Raw genomic sequence first — 17,184 nt, forward strand, 5'->3', positions numbered from 1 at the left:
CATTTTTCTGCATAACATGTCCTAGTAGTAGGCTTTCTAGCCTTTTTAAGGATATTCATACAGTCTGGTGGTAAGTGTAAATAACCAAACTATGACTTCAGGAGCTAGATCGCCAGGTTGAGTTCCCCATGGCTCTAAGTGAGGAGACTGGAGGGGAGATGCAGCTTTTAGTGTGGAACTAGTGACAACTCTAACAGAGTGGTGAGCCAGGGTTGATGTGCCCATGTTGGAGCTATGAGAATTTGTGTGAGGGATGTTTGCCTGAGCTCCGAACTACCAGTGGAATGAGTGGGAGAGGCGGAAAAGCGTAGGCAAATATTCCTGACCAGTTCATCAATAAGGTATTGCCTTTGGAGAGCAGATGTGGGAACCTAGAAGCGAAGCTTGGGCATTTTGAGTTTTCTGCTGTAGCGAAGAGGTCTATCTGAGGATATCCCCATTCCTGAAAGTGGGAGGAGGAGAACCGGAGGATGAAGTTCCCACTCGTGCACTTGCTGCTTCTGTCTGCTGAGAAGGTCTGCAATCGGATTGTTTACTCCTGGAAGGTGCAAGATAAATCTTGTGGTGTATAGCCCATTTCCAAATGGCTTGTGCTAGACATGACTGTTGGAGAGTGTGTACCCCTCCCCCGTTTTTGTATATAGTACATAGCTGTCATGTATTCCCTGCGGACAAGGACAGCTTTGCCTACGTGGTAAGTTTGAAATGCTTTGAGAGCTAGAAACACTGCTAGTAGCTCTCGGTGATTTATATGTGGATTTTTGTGCTTTAGACTCCACAATCCTTGAATTGTGTGATCCTGTAAGTGAGCCCCCCCAACCAGTGAGTGATGCGTCTGCTGTTAGCACTGTCTGTGGAACAGCTTCGATGAAGGGCCGTCCTTTGGATACATTTTGTGAGTTCCACCACTGCAGAGAGCAATGGGTGCGGCCGTCTACCAACACTAGATTGGTTAATCAACCCTGCGAATGGTTCCACTGACTTGCTAAGAATTCTTGAAGGAGGGGCATGTGAAGTCTTGCACGATTATGATGCAAGACACCATAATTCTTAGCAGTTGCTTGAAGACTCTGGCTGGTAATGAGTGGTTGGGCTGAAACAGAGTAAGAAGAGACTGAATACTGTGAATTCTGGCAGCGTTGGGAGAGACTAGAGCTCTTTGAGTGTCTATGGTAGCTCCCAGATAAGTCTGTGTGTTGGAAGGCTGTAAATGGGACTTTAACGCATTCACTGCAAACTCTAGTTGGTGTAGCAAGTGGATTGCACTCGAGTGTGTTGGAGACATTTCTGTTAATTCTTGTTTTTGATGAGCTAGTCGTCCAGGTATGGGAAGACATGGATGTCTTCTACGATGAGCTGCAATTACTGCCAGGCATTTGGTAAATACTCTGGGAGCAGTGGTGACTCCAAATGGTAGTACTTTGAATTGGTAATGCTGACCCGCTATCACAAATCTGAGATCTTTGCGATGAGCGGGGTGAATTGGAATGTGAAAATATGCGTCCTTTAAGTCTAGAGTAGACATAAAGTTGCCCTGTTGTAAAAATGGGAGACCTTGTTGAGGTGTCACCTTGTGAAAATGTTCTGACAGCATGTAGAGGTTCAGTTCTCCGAGGTCCAAAATAGGTCTTAACGAGCCATCCTTTTCAGGAATGAGAAAATATAGGGAGTAAACGCCTGACCCTTGATATTATAATGGTACCGGCTCTATTGCTCCTTTTAGCTAGAAGGACTGGGCTTCCTCTTTGAGGAGGTGCAAACGATCTGGTGACAGTTTGTGAGAACGAGGTGAAATGTTTGTAGGATTGGTGGTAGGCTCCAGCCAATAACCATGTTGGATAATTCCGAACACCCATTTGTCTGTTGTTATAGATTGCCAAATGGGGAGGAATTGTAGAAGACGTCCCCGACAGTTGTTAGATGATTCGGGGGAAGGGTAAGTCAATGCTTGTTAGAGGAAGGGGAGTTACTAGGTGTGGAGCCTTTTCCTCTACCCTGGACGTTTCCTCTATATCCTCCTCTAAAGATACCTCTTGTGGAGGAAGGTTAATTGTTGCCTTTTATAGGAGGAAACACTAGTGTCTGAGGATGTGGTCTTAGACACCCCCCCCTCCCCCCGATAAAAGAAGCAATGAAAGGAGCCCCGGTTAGAAGGAGAATGTAGAGCTCCCATAGACTAGCTACTGCAGTGTCTTGCTTTTTTTTTTTAATGCCTGATCAACTTCAGGCTTGAATTCAATTCAATTCAATTTTGGCGTAGAGGGTTTCGGCTCCGAAGCAGTCTTGGGCTTTGAGCTCAAAAGTTTCGGCTTGGTGCCAGACGTTGGCAGCTCTATCCTGAGCCGGAAGGCTTGACAATGAGTTTCGGTGTCGAGCCAGGAGGCAGGGCATCAGAAACATCGTCTCGGTGCCAACCTTGGCCGGGAGACGGAGGTGGAACCAAAGCCCTTTGCTTTATTTGAGTTGGATTTTGGGGCAAGGGGTGTTTAGTACTCACGGGGCCTTGACCCTGCGGTATGACCTCTTCCATCTCAAGAGCTTGATTCAGGAATCAATAAGAGCTGCTCTTCCTGTTCCTCCTGGGATCCTTCACCGAAGATGTCCGGCGTGTATTCAATATTCTGGCTTTGCATTTCACGACGTCGAGCCCGTCGATCGTGGAGAGTTTCCCTGGATCGGAAGGATCTGCACGCACCACAGTCTTGTTCGTTGTGCTCTGGAGATAAGCACAAGTTGCACACTTTGTGCAAGTTGGTGCGCAGATGTTTTGCATGGCACAGAGGGCAGAATTTGCACGGAGTCCGTTCCATCGACTGCAAGGGGGACCGAAGCAGTTAGGCCCGAAGGCCTTTCACAAGTTTTCCAATCAAAACTGAAATTTTCTTTGACCGATACGATACACGGAGAAGTGGAATACTCATACAGAACATTACAGACGCAGGTATAGTGGATTGCACACTGAGGGGAACCCAAAAAAAGGTTTCGAACTGGAACGCAGAAATTCACGTCTGAACCCAATGGTGGAAAAAAACAATCTAACAATGGAGTTGATGCCCATGTGCACTATCACAAAAAGGAGTCAGCACCTCACCTTGTGACTGGAAAGACTTCTACGAAGAAAAACTACTTGCAAACATCCGGACCCAACACTAGTTAGCAGGAGCATGTGATCTACAGCTCACATGCCTCAAACAAATAATATCCTTTTGGCAGCTGGTCTAAGAATGGATGGATACAGATGTATTGCTTGTGACTTGGATTGTGCTACCAAGACCACAGACATTTTGTAAAATACTATTGGTGCTACTTTAATACCAAAAGGTATTACCTGAACTTAAAGCTTCTATTATTGCTTGTTCACTCAGATCTATTATTTCTACTTTGAGGAGTTTCTTTTGCTTTTCGAAGACAAAGTCTTAGGAATAATTTCAACATCGTTACAGGAGCTCTGTGTTTGGGGTTTCTTGCGCCTTATGAGTCTTTTGATGTAAAGTAAAGAACTGCCTATTGTGTCTTGCCAGCGTATTTCCATCTGAAAGGCATTTTTTTATTATAGGAATGTCTAGACCTTTCTTTACTTATGTGCACTGATATTTAAAATTAAGAAACTAGGGACAACACTAACGCCTTTCCGTCTACCTTTCTCAGCAATTAGGCCTTTTGGGTGTCAAATAAAATGTTCTTCTGACAAACCAATAACAGACGAGTCCTTCAACATCTGAGTCTGCAAATATTCACCTATTCCTTCTTCTCCCCTTCAATATGAGGGACTAATTCTAGAAGTGAAACCCATGCCTTTCATAGGGCAGCGGTTCTTAAGTTGTGGTTCGACGACCCATGGGGGTCCATGGCCGGCTCTAAAATTAAATATTAACAGATTAATAAATGGAGTATAAATTAAAAAAAATGTACGATTGATAATCTAAAAACGTTCCGTAAATAAGGAAATTGAAATTGGAGGCTAAAAATTAAGTAAGTGTCCTCAGGATGATACATCAGAGCTGCACAAATGCATTAAACAGAACACAGGGTGGCCTAAATTGAATTCAGAAAAGCCCAACCTTCCCACTAAAATGAAACTTTTCATGTGTTCATTTATTTGCGGATAAAATAAAATAATTATTTGGGTATTTGTTTGATGATTGCTTTGGTTTAATCTGAGGTCCTCAGGTTCCAGTAATGACTCAATGGGGGTCCCCGAAATCCAATGATTTAGTGGGTGTCCCCGGATTTCAGTAATGATTAAGTGGGGGTAACCAAAACACAAAATGTTTTTAGAACTACTGTTACAGGCGATTCAGATTAGAGTCAAATTGGCATGGCATTGTTTACCAACCAGTTTTCTCTGGTTTTTAATGATTTTCCCTATATTTCTGAATAAGAAAGGCACCCAACTACCAGAAGATCACAAACTAGGTATGAACTTCATACTTCGTGTTCAACACTAACTGCAAGTTTTCTATGACAGTTAGAGAACACATTTAACAACTCTGTAATCAAAACACTGGAAAAGAGTCTGGAAAACATATCTAATTTAACAGAATATAAGCACAAGGAGCCGTGTGAGGGGCACCACCCGCATCCCTCATCGCGTCAGCCGACGGACGGGGACAAGTCAAAGAGCGACTATGCTTCTTCGACTTCTTCTTGTGGTTCGACTTACCTGACCCAGAGTGTAAAGATTTGGATGACGAATGGTGTTGGCTCCGCGATCGGTCCCGCGACCTCCTATGCGACCGGGACCTCGAGTGGCATGGAGCCGACTGCCGGGCCTCAAGTAGCTTTCGGGACCACTCCCGCAAAGACTTCGGGCAATGGTTCGGCAGTTGGAGCACGACTTGGGGTTGTGGTCGCGCTCCAGGCAGTCGAGACACACGCGGTGCGGATCAGTCACCGACATCAGTCGGTTACAGGAACTGCAAACCTTGAAGCTGGGCATCCCTCGTGCACCAGGAGTTGATGGACTCAGAAAAAGAAGTTGAGAAAAGGTCAGTCACAAAGTGACTGGAGGTGTCGCTCTCCCCGGATCTGCGCTTGCTGGCGCGGAAGAAAGAAAGAACTGACGTCAGCGCGCGAGTACAGCGTCTATGTAGCTACCACGACGTCATCCCGGCGACATTGGACGCGGAGTCAACCAACGCGACCTTCCGACGTGCAGGGGTACTGCTGATGAAAAACTTTCCGGATCCAGTCTGAGGCCTGGGGTTAATTCTAAGGTAAGGAATCTATAACTAACGGTTTCTTTCAGATCAGTCGATTCCCTTACCACTGTTTATCCTATTCCTCTGGCCACTGATCTGAAACTCATCTACCAATGGTAATTGACTTTTTTTTCCGTTATCCATGCAGTCAATCAATTTTACCCCATTTCTGATTCCAGCCGAATAGGGCAATTGCCCTAGACCGCTCCCCCCACCCCGACCCCCTCTGCCCCCCCCCAAAAAAAACTCACTCGACCCCTACCCTCCTCCAACTAAAGGTCACCATTCTATGAACATCACTGACTGCAACAAGTCAAGCCAGAACTCACCTGCAGAAATGGGTCGCTTATTCCAGATACGTCATGCTCTGGAGAATAACCCGACATGATAAGATTTTTTAGGATGCGAACCAACTGAGGAACAAGCTGTAGAAAAAAAATTAAGTGTTAAAGAGTTATCCTGGAGTACAACACCTTCAATAAATTCCCAGCCTGATCAGTAGGGAAAGTTAAGTCTCACTATGCACTTTAGAAATGGTTAACATTTAATAGCTTGACCTAGTACCCGGTCACACCCTGATGGACATCTATGGAGAACTCCAGCCAAGGAAGTCTCGGCCCTGTGACATATGGAATCCCTGGAGACAGTATCCAGATAGCAGGGAGGCAAACCAAAGGAACAATGGATCGCAACACTCTAGCTTCCACACCAAACAGCTAAGTATCTCACTGACCCACCTTCGTTTGGATGGAGATTTGCATGAACCTGTCCTCAGGATAAACTGTGTGAACTAAGTCTTATTTGGTATATCCTATCCTATGCTGCCATATGTTACTATGTTAGCTGAGTGATGAAGGTTTTTTATAAAAAGAAGAAATTGATAACTTTGCTTCAAGGGGTGCCACTTATGATATTTTCATAGCTACACTAGGGGAAAGGGGGCCTTATTACACTGGCATGCTTTCGCATAAAGAGCAACATGGCTAAAAGACTTAGTCAAGAGGTTTATCCACTCACCTTATGGAAAGAGTTGAACTGAAATGCTCCCTGATGCTCAAGGGGAGGAAAAGGTTGGCCAGAGAGCTATTCCTTGCTATCCTGGCAACGATATTTGATGCTGCCCTGACACAGCATTTTGAAATAGGAAGCGGCTTAAGCAGTATTCAGAGGTGTCGGTGTTTAAAGACGTCACTACCGAGCAGGCTTTGTACTGAGACATGCCAACACTTAGCAGAAGGCGGACATGAAATATAATCCTGCCCACAAATTTTACATAATAAAAGTGGGACTGAGTTTAGAAGCGGTTAGAGCGGATTTCAAATGGATTCCTAGGCACTAAAAAGTGTAGCTTAAGAAAGTCCAGAAAACCACACTATCGGCTCCATTGAAACCTGATGTCTTGTAATACAAATGTGTTGTTTCCAGGTAGAACTTGCAGAAACGTGTTTAAATGGACTCTGGGTCATAACCTGACTCACTTGCCTTGCCAAGGTAATGGAAATAAGGATGACCGGTGTAGAGGACAGCTATGCATCGGTTCAAAGGGAGAGAACATGTGATAAGTAAGAATCAAATTAAGGTCCCACTGCAGCTTTACAAAAGGTGTGGGCGGGACATGTGGATCAGCACTTTCCAGATATGCATCACAACAGATGATTTTAAAAGTGATGGCTGTAAGACAGCCCTAAACGAATCAAAGCAAGGCTTTGTTAGGCTAAGGACAGACAAAATAAAATGTTAGACAATTTTGCATTCCAGGGTTAGAACACACAAGGCAACAAACTTTACCCAGCTTCCTGTGTTAAACATTTTGTGGATAAACATCTGACTGCCAAGATGACACCAACCACTCCAGAAGAGAGTTCAAGAGTCATCAACTATCGCCGCTCCATCTCCATGCATGGAGGTGGAGGTATACATGCATGAAGGTGGAGGCTTTGCAGGCTCCGGTGCAGGACCCAGCCGCACTGCTGCGACAAAAGATTCTCTTAAAGGGGCAGCCGGATTGGATGGCACAATGCTCATGGCCAGAAGTTCTGGTACCACACTCTACTTGCCCAGGCCGAAGCCACTAGGATAACTTGGGCCTTGGTCCTTCATGATCTTTATCAGCACTCTGAGCAAGAGAGAGACAAGGCAATAAAGAAGTGCAGAAGTCCTAATCCCCAATGCAGGTGGGAAGCATCATGGACACTCCATTGCACAAAAGTCTGGACACACTCCGTTCTCCGTACTGGCAAACAGATCGAGCCAGGGTTCTCCCCATGGCTGGAAAATAGACTCGGGAGGTGGCATAGAGGGTAGCTGCCATCTGTAATTTACTACACACCAGCGGCTGAATTCAGCTGCCCCAAACGTTTATAAATTCTGCCAGGTAATAGGGCAATCAATAAGATGCCCTGAGCATTCATCCACTTCCAGAGGCACGGTGCCTCCTGGCATAGAAACCCACTCCGCCCCGTGTTTGTTAAAATACCACATGGCGGTCATGTTGTCTGTGAGCACATGTATCCATTCCCTTTTGATAGTCGGGGGAACGTATTCAGTGTAAAGTGAATTGCTCACAACTCTAGCAAGCTTATGTAGAGGCTAGCCTTCGCCAGAGACCAGCGCCCTCTGATCCCCACCTCTCCCAGATGACCTACCGAATCCAACAACGATGCATCAATCATAATTGTTAGCTCTGGGTGGGTTAGAGAGAGGGCTCTTCCGCTGATCCAACTAAGCAGGATGCAGGAGGTCAAGAGGACAAGAAGCCTTAGAGGCACTCTCACTGAGACCCAGATCAAGGGTTGAAACACAAGATCATAGCCCGAATATCCTGGACTTGAAGCAAAGGGATAGCTAGAAAAGCATGGTATCCAGGATGGCTCAAATAAAGGGGAGCTGCTGAGGAGTCTGCCAACCTTTTAACATTGTTGGATTTCACCATCAATGTGCCAAAGTCCCGTCTGTCATCTGGAGGTGGTGTCTTGCGCAGTCAGTCATCTAGGTATGGGAAGGCTGGTAGTCCCAACCTCTGCAGATGTGCTGCCACCACCATCACCTTTATCAACACCCAAGGTGCACTGGTAAGGTCAAAGGAGCACATGGTGAACTCAAAGAGCTCTTGGCCTACCTGAAACTACAGGTAAACTCTGTGGGATTGCAGGACAGGGATGTAAAAATGGGCATCCTGAAAATCCAACCCCACCACCTGGGTCCAGGACAGACGGAACTTGGGCCAGGGTGAGCATTTTGAACTTTTCCTTCTGGAGGAAGAGGTTCAGAGGGAAGAGACCCAGGATAGGGTGAAGGCCTACGTACTTTTTCAGAATCAGAAAATAATGAGAACAGCCACTTAGTTTGAATTTCTTCACAAAGTATGTACAAGTGATTCTCCAGGAGGTGTGGCGGTGGGCATGGCATATCTAGTGGATAAGACAAAAAGGGTAGGGAGTAGCCGAGCTCTACGACTTTGAGCACCCACTGGTCTGATGTGATACTCCTACATCTGGGGATGTGAAGGGAGACCCAATCTCCTATTGGGTAATCGTGTACCACCAATGGTAAATGAAATCAGGTTTGCAGGAGGGGAGGGGCTGTGGTCTGGGTAGAAATTTCCACTGTGGGCTTAAATGTTGTTGACTCGTTTCCTAGCCTCCCCCTCAAAAGGGTTGGGAGCCCTCCTCTTACTGAGGCTCATAATGCATCTGCCTCTGCATATAGCCCCTGTTGAAGCCTCAAAAGTGGTGTTGTAGGGGGAACTGCTGAGTTGACTGAGCTAGGGCCAGAAAGCGAACTGTGGCTTTTCTCTTTGCCCCAAAACGTTTTGAGCCATCGAACTACATGTCCATTAGGGACTGTTGGACGTCCGAAGAAAAGCTCAGGAAGCAAATCCAGTCCTGGCGCTTAAGCACCATGTTGGCAAAACATTGCTGTTCTGTCTCACAAGGTGTGCTAATATCGTACCAGGAGGTTGACATACTGCAGGGCAAGACTGGCACAGGGGGGGGGGGGGGGGAATTAGTTTCACAAAATTGCCCATGCGTCTTGATTCCCTGTTGGGTGGAGTTATGGGGAAAGAGTTGGGTTATGGAGGCTGGATGATGCCTGAACCACCCGGCTCTCCAGGTAGGCTATTGAGTGAAGAAGTCTGGGTCCCCAGGAACACACTTGCGTCTTGACACTTGTATGCCGATTGGTGGGCAAGATCCTTGTTTCGTCCAGGTGCCGATCAGCACATCTACCAAGGCCTCATTGAAACAAAGCAGAGTTTCCAGAGTGGTAGTTGCTAGTTTAAGAACCTCTTGGAGCACTTAAGTTCTCCTTACTACTTGCATGGGTAGGTTAAGGTCAAGATTTTTGGCCATCCTTCTAATGACTGTTGCAGAGGATGTGTATTCTTGAGTAGCCATAGGGTTAGGTGAGTTTAAGCCTATTTCGGGGGGTATCAAATACAATGGCACCATGTAGTTCTCCAACACTTTGCCCTCATCCTTCAACGTCTCCCGCTCAGCCTCCTGCTCATAAAACTGCTGATGATCATCCGAGACGGAAAAATACATGGTGGGCATCCCAGAGATCGAGTTTCCAATCAATTACATCTCTTTCAGATTGGATTCACTGCCAGTCAGGGCTTTAAGTGGGCCAGGTGTCATCGGTGCTGAGCACCAGCGGTTTTTTAAAGGGGGCCTCGAAACGGGTCTCTATCGCGCTCTGTTTTGTGCCCTGGCACAAGCGGTCCATTTTTTTGTCCGGACTGCAGTGACAGCAGGCACATCAATGTGCGCCTGCTCACAGTGCTCACTTCTCACTAGTGGAGAAGTTACGGCATGACATCATGCCAGGTAAGCTTTGTAGGGGTAGGGAAATCCTTTAAAGAGTAATTTTCTCTCTGGATTTCCCTTCTCTTTTTTAAACTAACATTGTTGTGGTGTCACCAGGGCTTCAAGTGTAAGCTTTTTAAATATTCTATACAAGCCATAGTTGCTGCTTATTTATCTTATGCAACTAACAACCATTGACAAAGCCAATAGTTCTGACTTGTAAGTATGATGAAACTTGTTGTATCATATCTGGATGCAATGACAGAAACCGCAAAATACAAGTCGGGCAGCACACTATGCTAAGCACAGATTTTTAGCTTACGTGTTTTAAGCTACGCCCTTAATTACATTGGCCACGCCCCTTTGGGAGACCCAGCAGTTTTTCCATCCTACTTAAAGCCCTGCTGCCAGTCCCAGTTTTGATGGTCTAGTCCATGTCATCTGTCTATGAGTGAGGACAGGCCTCGGATTAAAGACAGGGTGCACAGTTGGTGATGGGAAAGAAGACGCCAACGAGCTAGCTACTATGCATCCGTGGGGCACAAAGGAGCTCCAGAGGGAGCCTGTGGTCTACTAAAGAGGATTGCTATGGCCTGTTTTAGACAACATATCTAGTCTGCTGTGGTGGTCCGATGAGAGGGCACGAGGTTGAGCTTTTGGCATTTGCTCCATGCATGGCTCTAAGGCCCAGAAGTAACCAGGTAGTCGCACAACTCTGAGCGAGGGGAGCGGTGGGACGATTGAGAACCGCGTTTTCACTTTTGTTTTTTGTGTTTCCTTGATCTGTAGTTTTAGGGCCAATAATTGCAATTACTGTGGGTCGTACCCCAATCCATCGTTATTTTGCACGCCATGTCACCTCAGTTTGGACCCAGATATATGCAAGTCAGTCTTGACCATGCTCCAATCGGAACAGTCCAGCCCGAACTACTAAGCCAGGTCCTCTCTGGACCAGGAACACAAGCAACCTAGGACCGGTTTCACCCTCTTTATGGACTCATCAGCTGGGAACAGCTTGGTTCTAATTGAGAAATGACACACTGAGCTGAGAAGTGTTCACTTGGATAATGCGTGACCAGCAGTGGGGGCAGGTCTTTATGAAAATTGCCACAAGTTTTTATTTACGTCATACTTTTCTTAGTATTGTCCTGCAGATGAGAATTGCAAGGTACAGAGTTTTTAAGGCCATCCATTTATGGGACTCCAGCAAACCTTCGAGCTTTAAGTTAAAGTAATAAAAAAGAATGGTTATGTCCATCAGAGTGCAAAGTGATTTTGTGATTCACATCTGGTCAAAAGTAGCACCGAATTGGGATGATGCTTTAGGTTGCTTCTGGTGCCAAGTTGGTCCGATAGACCAGGAAGCTTTCAGAAAGCAGCAAGATACAAGGTGATCACCTTCCATGTGAAAGTCACAAAGGCAAATCTTGGTTACTTAGATGATCACAGTTAAAGGAAGAATGTAAACTTGTTTGAGCAATTTGGCAAGAATTGCTTTATTAAGATGAAAAGTAAAACCCAGATTAGGACCTTTGGATAAGGAGGGGTGTGAGTAGGTGGAAGTTGATGGAAGCGGACTGCTTACTGATGGATGGCTGAAAAATAATCATGGAAGGGTAAAGTGGAAGTCTGATTAAGGCACTGTCTGAAAATGAAACATATGGCTTAAACTCTAAGGGATGAGAGGATCTAGTCTGTTACAGTACAATCGCTAAATCAAAATTATATGAAGACAAATTAGGGTTGATCGGAATTAAGGAGGCTTCATACAGAAATGCAAGCCATTATTTATACAAAGACAAAGTGCAGAGAAGACTCATAGGGTAAGCATGCATGTAGATTAGATATTAGAAAGGGGCACAGGCACAGTGAGAAACAGGAACTATCATGAAATATTAGGTTCTACAGGTCTACAGAATGCTAAACGTGTGCATAAAAAGGTGAGATTGGGCAAAATGACTGAGAGAGTACACTACATTACTCTAACATTCAATGGCACTCATTTCCGGCGGCAAGGTTTACGCCTTAGGGATAGTAATACACATTTAGCCAGGCAATTGCACTGTCCCAACAAATTTAAAAGAAAAGTGAGCAATTGGAAAGTACAGAACAGTATGCTCTCTACATGCAACAAATGCAGACTAAAAAATAAGAGGTGTGGCAGAAGGGAAAAAGAAAGGAGAGCAGTTTGCTGGGAGTGGTGGAATCAAATGAAAGCAAGAGTGAAAGGGGGCTGGCAAGAGGTGGAGCAAAACTCTTACCTTTTCATTCTAACAATCAGCAGGATTCCAGACAGAAAGAAACAAAACAGATGAAGCAAGCATTAGAGACCAAAAGATCAATTTCATATCAGAAGGTTGCAGAGTAAGCATCAGGCAAGTCAATGCATCCATAACCCAAATACAATTGAAACTGTAGTACAATTTACAAATGTTGGCTGAAGTTCTGCAGAGGAAGGAGGTCAATATAGGTACAGTAATGCACAAAGCAGAAATACTGATTTAGTAATCAGGATCCAGCTACCCAATCAAAGCAGTTTGGGCAGTGAGGTGACTTTTTTTGGACCTCAGGTTTCAGTTACAGAAGTCAAGGGCAGGACTATGCTCAAGTAACCCTAAAATTATAACTACTTTTGTAGGAATTCTCCATTAAGCACCTGGTAATGCATCTGTATCTAATCTTGAAAAGTACAAAAACGTCCTAAAGCCTACTTTGTTTTGTACTAAACCAGATCCTTTCAACTTCAAGCTAATTGTAGTGTACAAAGGTGGTACAATGCACAACTACATTGTGTGCCAAACCATTTGATACTTCTATTGTGAAAGGAAGAGACAAACTAAGTGCTGTTGCCTTTTCTTACCCAATCAAAAGATAGGGTTTGCTTTAGAAACTTTTGCACACACACCCAACTGCAAAAACATTTTGTGAGTAAACGGTCAGCGGTGCACATAAACAATGACTGCAAGAGATACCATGTATGCAACTCAGCAAGTGACAGGGCACAATGACAGCATACAGTGCACCTAAACCCAGATATTTTCCTAATCTGCTCACCGGAATGAAGATCCCTAAAGATAGGCAAGTCGCTTTCAGGAGCACACTACCTAAAGGACATGGTAAAGGCACTGATATTGGAAATTGGAAAAGACAGAAAATTATCATCACTCAAATGATCAATTATTAAGAAAACCTTGAGTTCTGCTAAAGAAAGAAATAAAAGAAGACACCCTCAGAGTTTGAAAATTGGTTGCAACAAACAGAAAACATTCCCACACCTCTTCAGCCATTATTTCTGCATATGGGGTACATAATATAAATGTAGAAAATCCTCCACTGCGGTGGTCCACATTAGGATTTTTCTCCCAGATTCTAATATTGGGGGTCAGAAAACGTAGAATTATTGCCACAACTGCTCCTGATCTGACCCAATTTAAGGAAATGAAGAAGGCAACATCTCCTGAAATCTATGAAAAATTCAGGAATCAAATCATACAGGGATCTAATGTGGATCTCACGAGTTTTCATGAAACTTTTCAAATGGACATCCCTAAACATGAACTGAATTAGCTAGATGGATGAGTGGCAAGAACTGCCAGAGAGCATTGGATTTCACAGTTTGTCTGCCCCATTCTTGCCTGCTTCAGCCTATGTTTTTTTCAGCTTTTTCCACTCGTTGCAATCACATTTAAAAGACTTTAGCTAATTGCTATCACGCAAGTATATTTTCGAGTGTATTATCAATTTAAAAAAAAAAAAGAAATAACGTTGAGAATTCTGAGCAGGATATTTGATATACTTGATAAAATAGGCTATGTTTAAGTTGCTGAATATCATACAAAACAGAATTAGTCATATAAAACAATTTGGAAATCAACTTCTGTATATTTCACATATGTTAAACTATTGCCCAAGCGATACAGGTTCTTTAAAAGGTAATCACAGTTTGATACTGTAGGCACATAATGCCAGTTCTTGAGAAGTTAACGAATTATCAGTCTATTTTTGTACCATATGCAAGTCTCCAGTTCTTGGCACAAGGGTTTACATGTAGGCATTCCAACAGCAAAGTATATACACCTAGCAGGACTAAAACATTGTCACTGCGAAAGGACAGTGAATCAGGGGACTTCTCATTTTACACAATCCTTGACGGCAGAACAAGGTGTCTTGGTAGCAACCACTGGTTTAAGTAATTCCATGCCCTTTCAAAATATTGCACAGTGTCGGAATATGATTCAAACTCCTTCCCAAAGGCCTTCATCAACCGTTTAGAATTCATTGTCCTCTTTTATGAGCAATGGCTTTAAGACCGACATGAATGCAGCAAATCAAACTTGATATTATTTTATACTTCTTGCCTTACAAACCAAGCTTCTGAATTGCACCTGGCAACATTTGCAGAGGTGATGTCTTAAGGCAAAAATATGTTCAACATGCTTATAAATGCCTTTTGAGGAAAATCCTGAACAAGCAAACAAAATAGCTACACATGGATAGTACCGGGAATACTGCATGAGCAAAGCCTTAAAGCGCTCAACATAACATGAATGCAATTTTCTGTGGCAAAATATGAGAATATAAATAGTATCCTTTATCTGTTGCCTCCCATTTACCAACTGCTCTTGGAATTGGACACAGAATTATGCAGCATCCCTACATGGATATTTTTCTTATGTGTAGAGTACATGAAAACATGGATGACTGGTACAGAGGGATAAGTGATAAAGTCCTTTATTGCAGTATAGATTTCCATTTAAATCCCAACAGTGTGTTATTGATCACCAGTGGGGTTACTCACCAAGGACATTTCTGCAGAATACAAAAATTCCTTTTTTTAATTCCAAAGAATTAAACCCACTTAACACATAGCCAAAAAATGCAGGTCACTTTTCAAACTCATTTAGTATCTTCAGGCTGAAGAAATGTCATGCACAGGCAGTGCGAAAAAGGATAAAGCAAAATCAAACTAGCTTGCACCTTACTGTTGTGGCAACAACACTTAGTGTCTTCCTCATCAGTTATCCCAAGGTTATATCTTGACCTCAAGATTTTCACACCAACAGTATTCTAAGCAAAAGCTCCCAATGTAAAATTAGACCTCTGTCGTTATAACACGACCGGTCTGTCGGAATAACAGCAAATCCTAACTCCTGCTTCCATAATCGTATCACAACAAACACCATCATCCAGTGAGAGCCCAGCCTCTAATCCAATCTCAACTGGTCTCAGACTAACACACACAACAACTATTGGAATCTTTTTTCATACTTAGACCACAGTGTCATAACAGGAAGGATTAGGTTACTTACCCAGTAAGCATCTATTCTTGGCATGTAGAGCTGAAGATTCACATGCTTTGCATACTCCTGCCATCTAGTGATAGGTCCAGATATTTGCAAATTGTTTTTCTTTGAAGAAGTCTTTCCCAGTCATGAGGTAAGGTGACTTCTTTTGATGATACTGCGCATGGGCATCAACTCCATTGTTCGATTGTTTTCCCGCAAGAGGCTGAGAATGGAGTAAGTAAGTGTAGTATAGAGATATCCATGCATACGTACTGTGAATAGTAAGTACTGCAACAACCACAAGTGTACGAGGAGGAGGGAAGGCGCATGTGAATCTACAGCTCTATATGCCAAGAACAGATGCTTACCGGGTAAGTAACATCATTCGTTCGAGGTACAGGTGCTGTAGATACACATGCTTTGTATAGATAGTATAGCAGTATTTTCCCACAGCGGTGGCTAACCAGCAGGTGTTGCAGTTGTTTGAAAATGTGTTTTTAGCACTGCTTGTCCTAAATTAGCTTGTTGACCTGCTAATTGTGAGAAAGTGGGTTTCTGTTGCAGTAAACCCCCCCCCCATTTCTTTTTTTTTTGTTGCCAGACTACTGATGCTCTTTGACTTGATGTGCTCTGGGGCCCTGCCAATCTGGACCCCAGGGCCTGTGTTCCTTCCCTAAAACTGTATTGAAGCCTAAACCCAATTGGCATCTCTGGCCACATGTCAGTCCCTGGTAGATGGTACCCTAAGTACCCAGGACCCTGTGACCAGAGAAGGCCCCTAAGGAATGCAGCACTTATTGTGCCACCCTTAGAGGCCCTGTGCCCTGACACACACACACACACACACACACACACACACTGCCTTTGCAGGCTGAGAGTCTTGGTGCAGAACAAAACAGAGTCGACATGGCACACATCCCTGTGTGCCATGCCAACAAACACACTGCCCTGGCATACCTCAGGCACACCTCAAGCTGGGTGCCCTATGCCAGTGGTGTGGGTACAGGTGCATGAGCCCTGTGCCCCTACAGTACCCAGGTCCATTCCTGGGCACTGTAAGTGCAGTGCTGCCATTAAGAGTATATAGTGCTGGGAGATCGTCATCACAAACTCCACAGCACCATGATGGCTACACTGAAGACTGAGAAGTTTGATATCAAACTTCTCAGCACATTAAACCCACACTGATGCCAGTGTGGGATTTAATGTAAAATGCACGACAGAGGGCATCTTAGAGATGCCCCCTGAAACTAACCAACAAAAAGCGTCCTGACTGAGAGGCTCCCACCCAGCAGACATGTGGCTGGACCCCTGGGTAGAGAGCCATCCGCTCTCGCGGGCCTGCAACAATGCACATCCTGGGCGAGGTGCTAGGTGTACTCCCAGGATGGGCAGAGGAAGCTTCAAAGGCATGCCACCTTTGTGAGCTTCTCCAGGCCACTTGCTGTACTCAGAAACTGGCCCCCACCGGTTCTAACCCCCACTCTGGCGGGAAGACTGGTGGGAAAGCCCAAGTGAGGAAAGGGGGTGTGCCAGCCTCTGCCAACCCCAACCCTCAGGTGGGGGAGGCGAGGTGAAGCACAACTCCGGGCTCTCGCCATCTTGAGGATGGGGAGACCTACCCAATCAGGACTAGGCTCCTGCCCCCCTCCCACTGGAGTGGCAGGATAGGGGGGTGTACCCACCCCAGGGAGGGGACCCATTGGTCCCTGACCTTTCCCTACCTGTAACGCCCCTAAATTTAGTATTTAGGGTCACCCTGAACCTTCCTTCCTCAGACCCCGAATCCGAAACAAGAAGAACAAGAAGAAAGCCGACCTGCCGTGCAGCTGCTAACAAGAGGATGACACCAACTGACTTGGCCCCAGCCCTATAGGCCTGTCGACCCTC

General features: G+C 44.8%; 1 protein-coding gene across 4 annotated transcripts in view; it reads right to left on the reverse strand.

Moving 5' to 3' along the window:
• The window catches only part of AP1G1 (adaptor related protein complex 1 subunit gamma 1), a 691,372-nt gene that overhangs the window by 430,515 nt on the left and 243,673 nt on the right, over positions 1-17,184 (reverse strand). For all 4 annotated transcript variants that reach the window (XM_085636792.1, XM_085636794.1, XM_085636795.1 and 1 more), the window contains one exon: positions 5,531-5,626. In XM_085636792.1, the coding sequence (XP_085492918.1) occupies positions 5,531-5,626 (96 nt within the window). The remainder of the gene's footprint in view (positions 1-5,530; positions 5,627-17,184) is intronic.

Source organism: Triturus cristatus, chromosome 12 (assembly GCF_964204655.1).
Source record: "Triturus cristatus chromosome 12, aTriCri1.1, whole genome shotgun sequence".
Taxonomy (NCBI): Eukaryota; Metazoa; Chordata; class Amphibia; order Caudata; family Salamandridae; genus Triturus; species Triturus cristatus.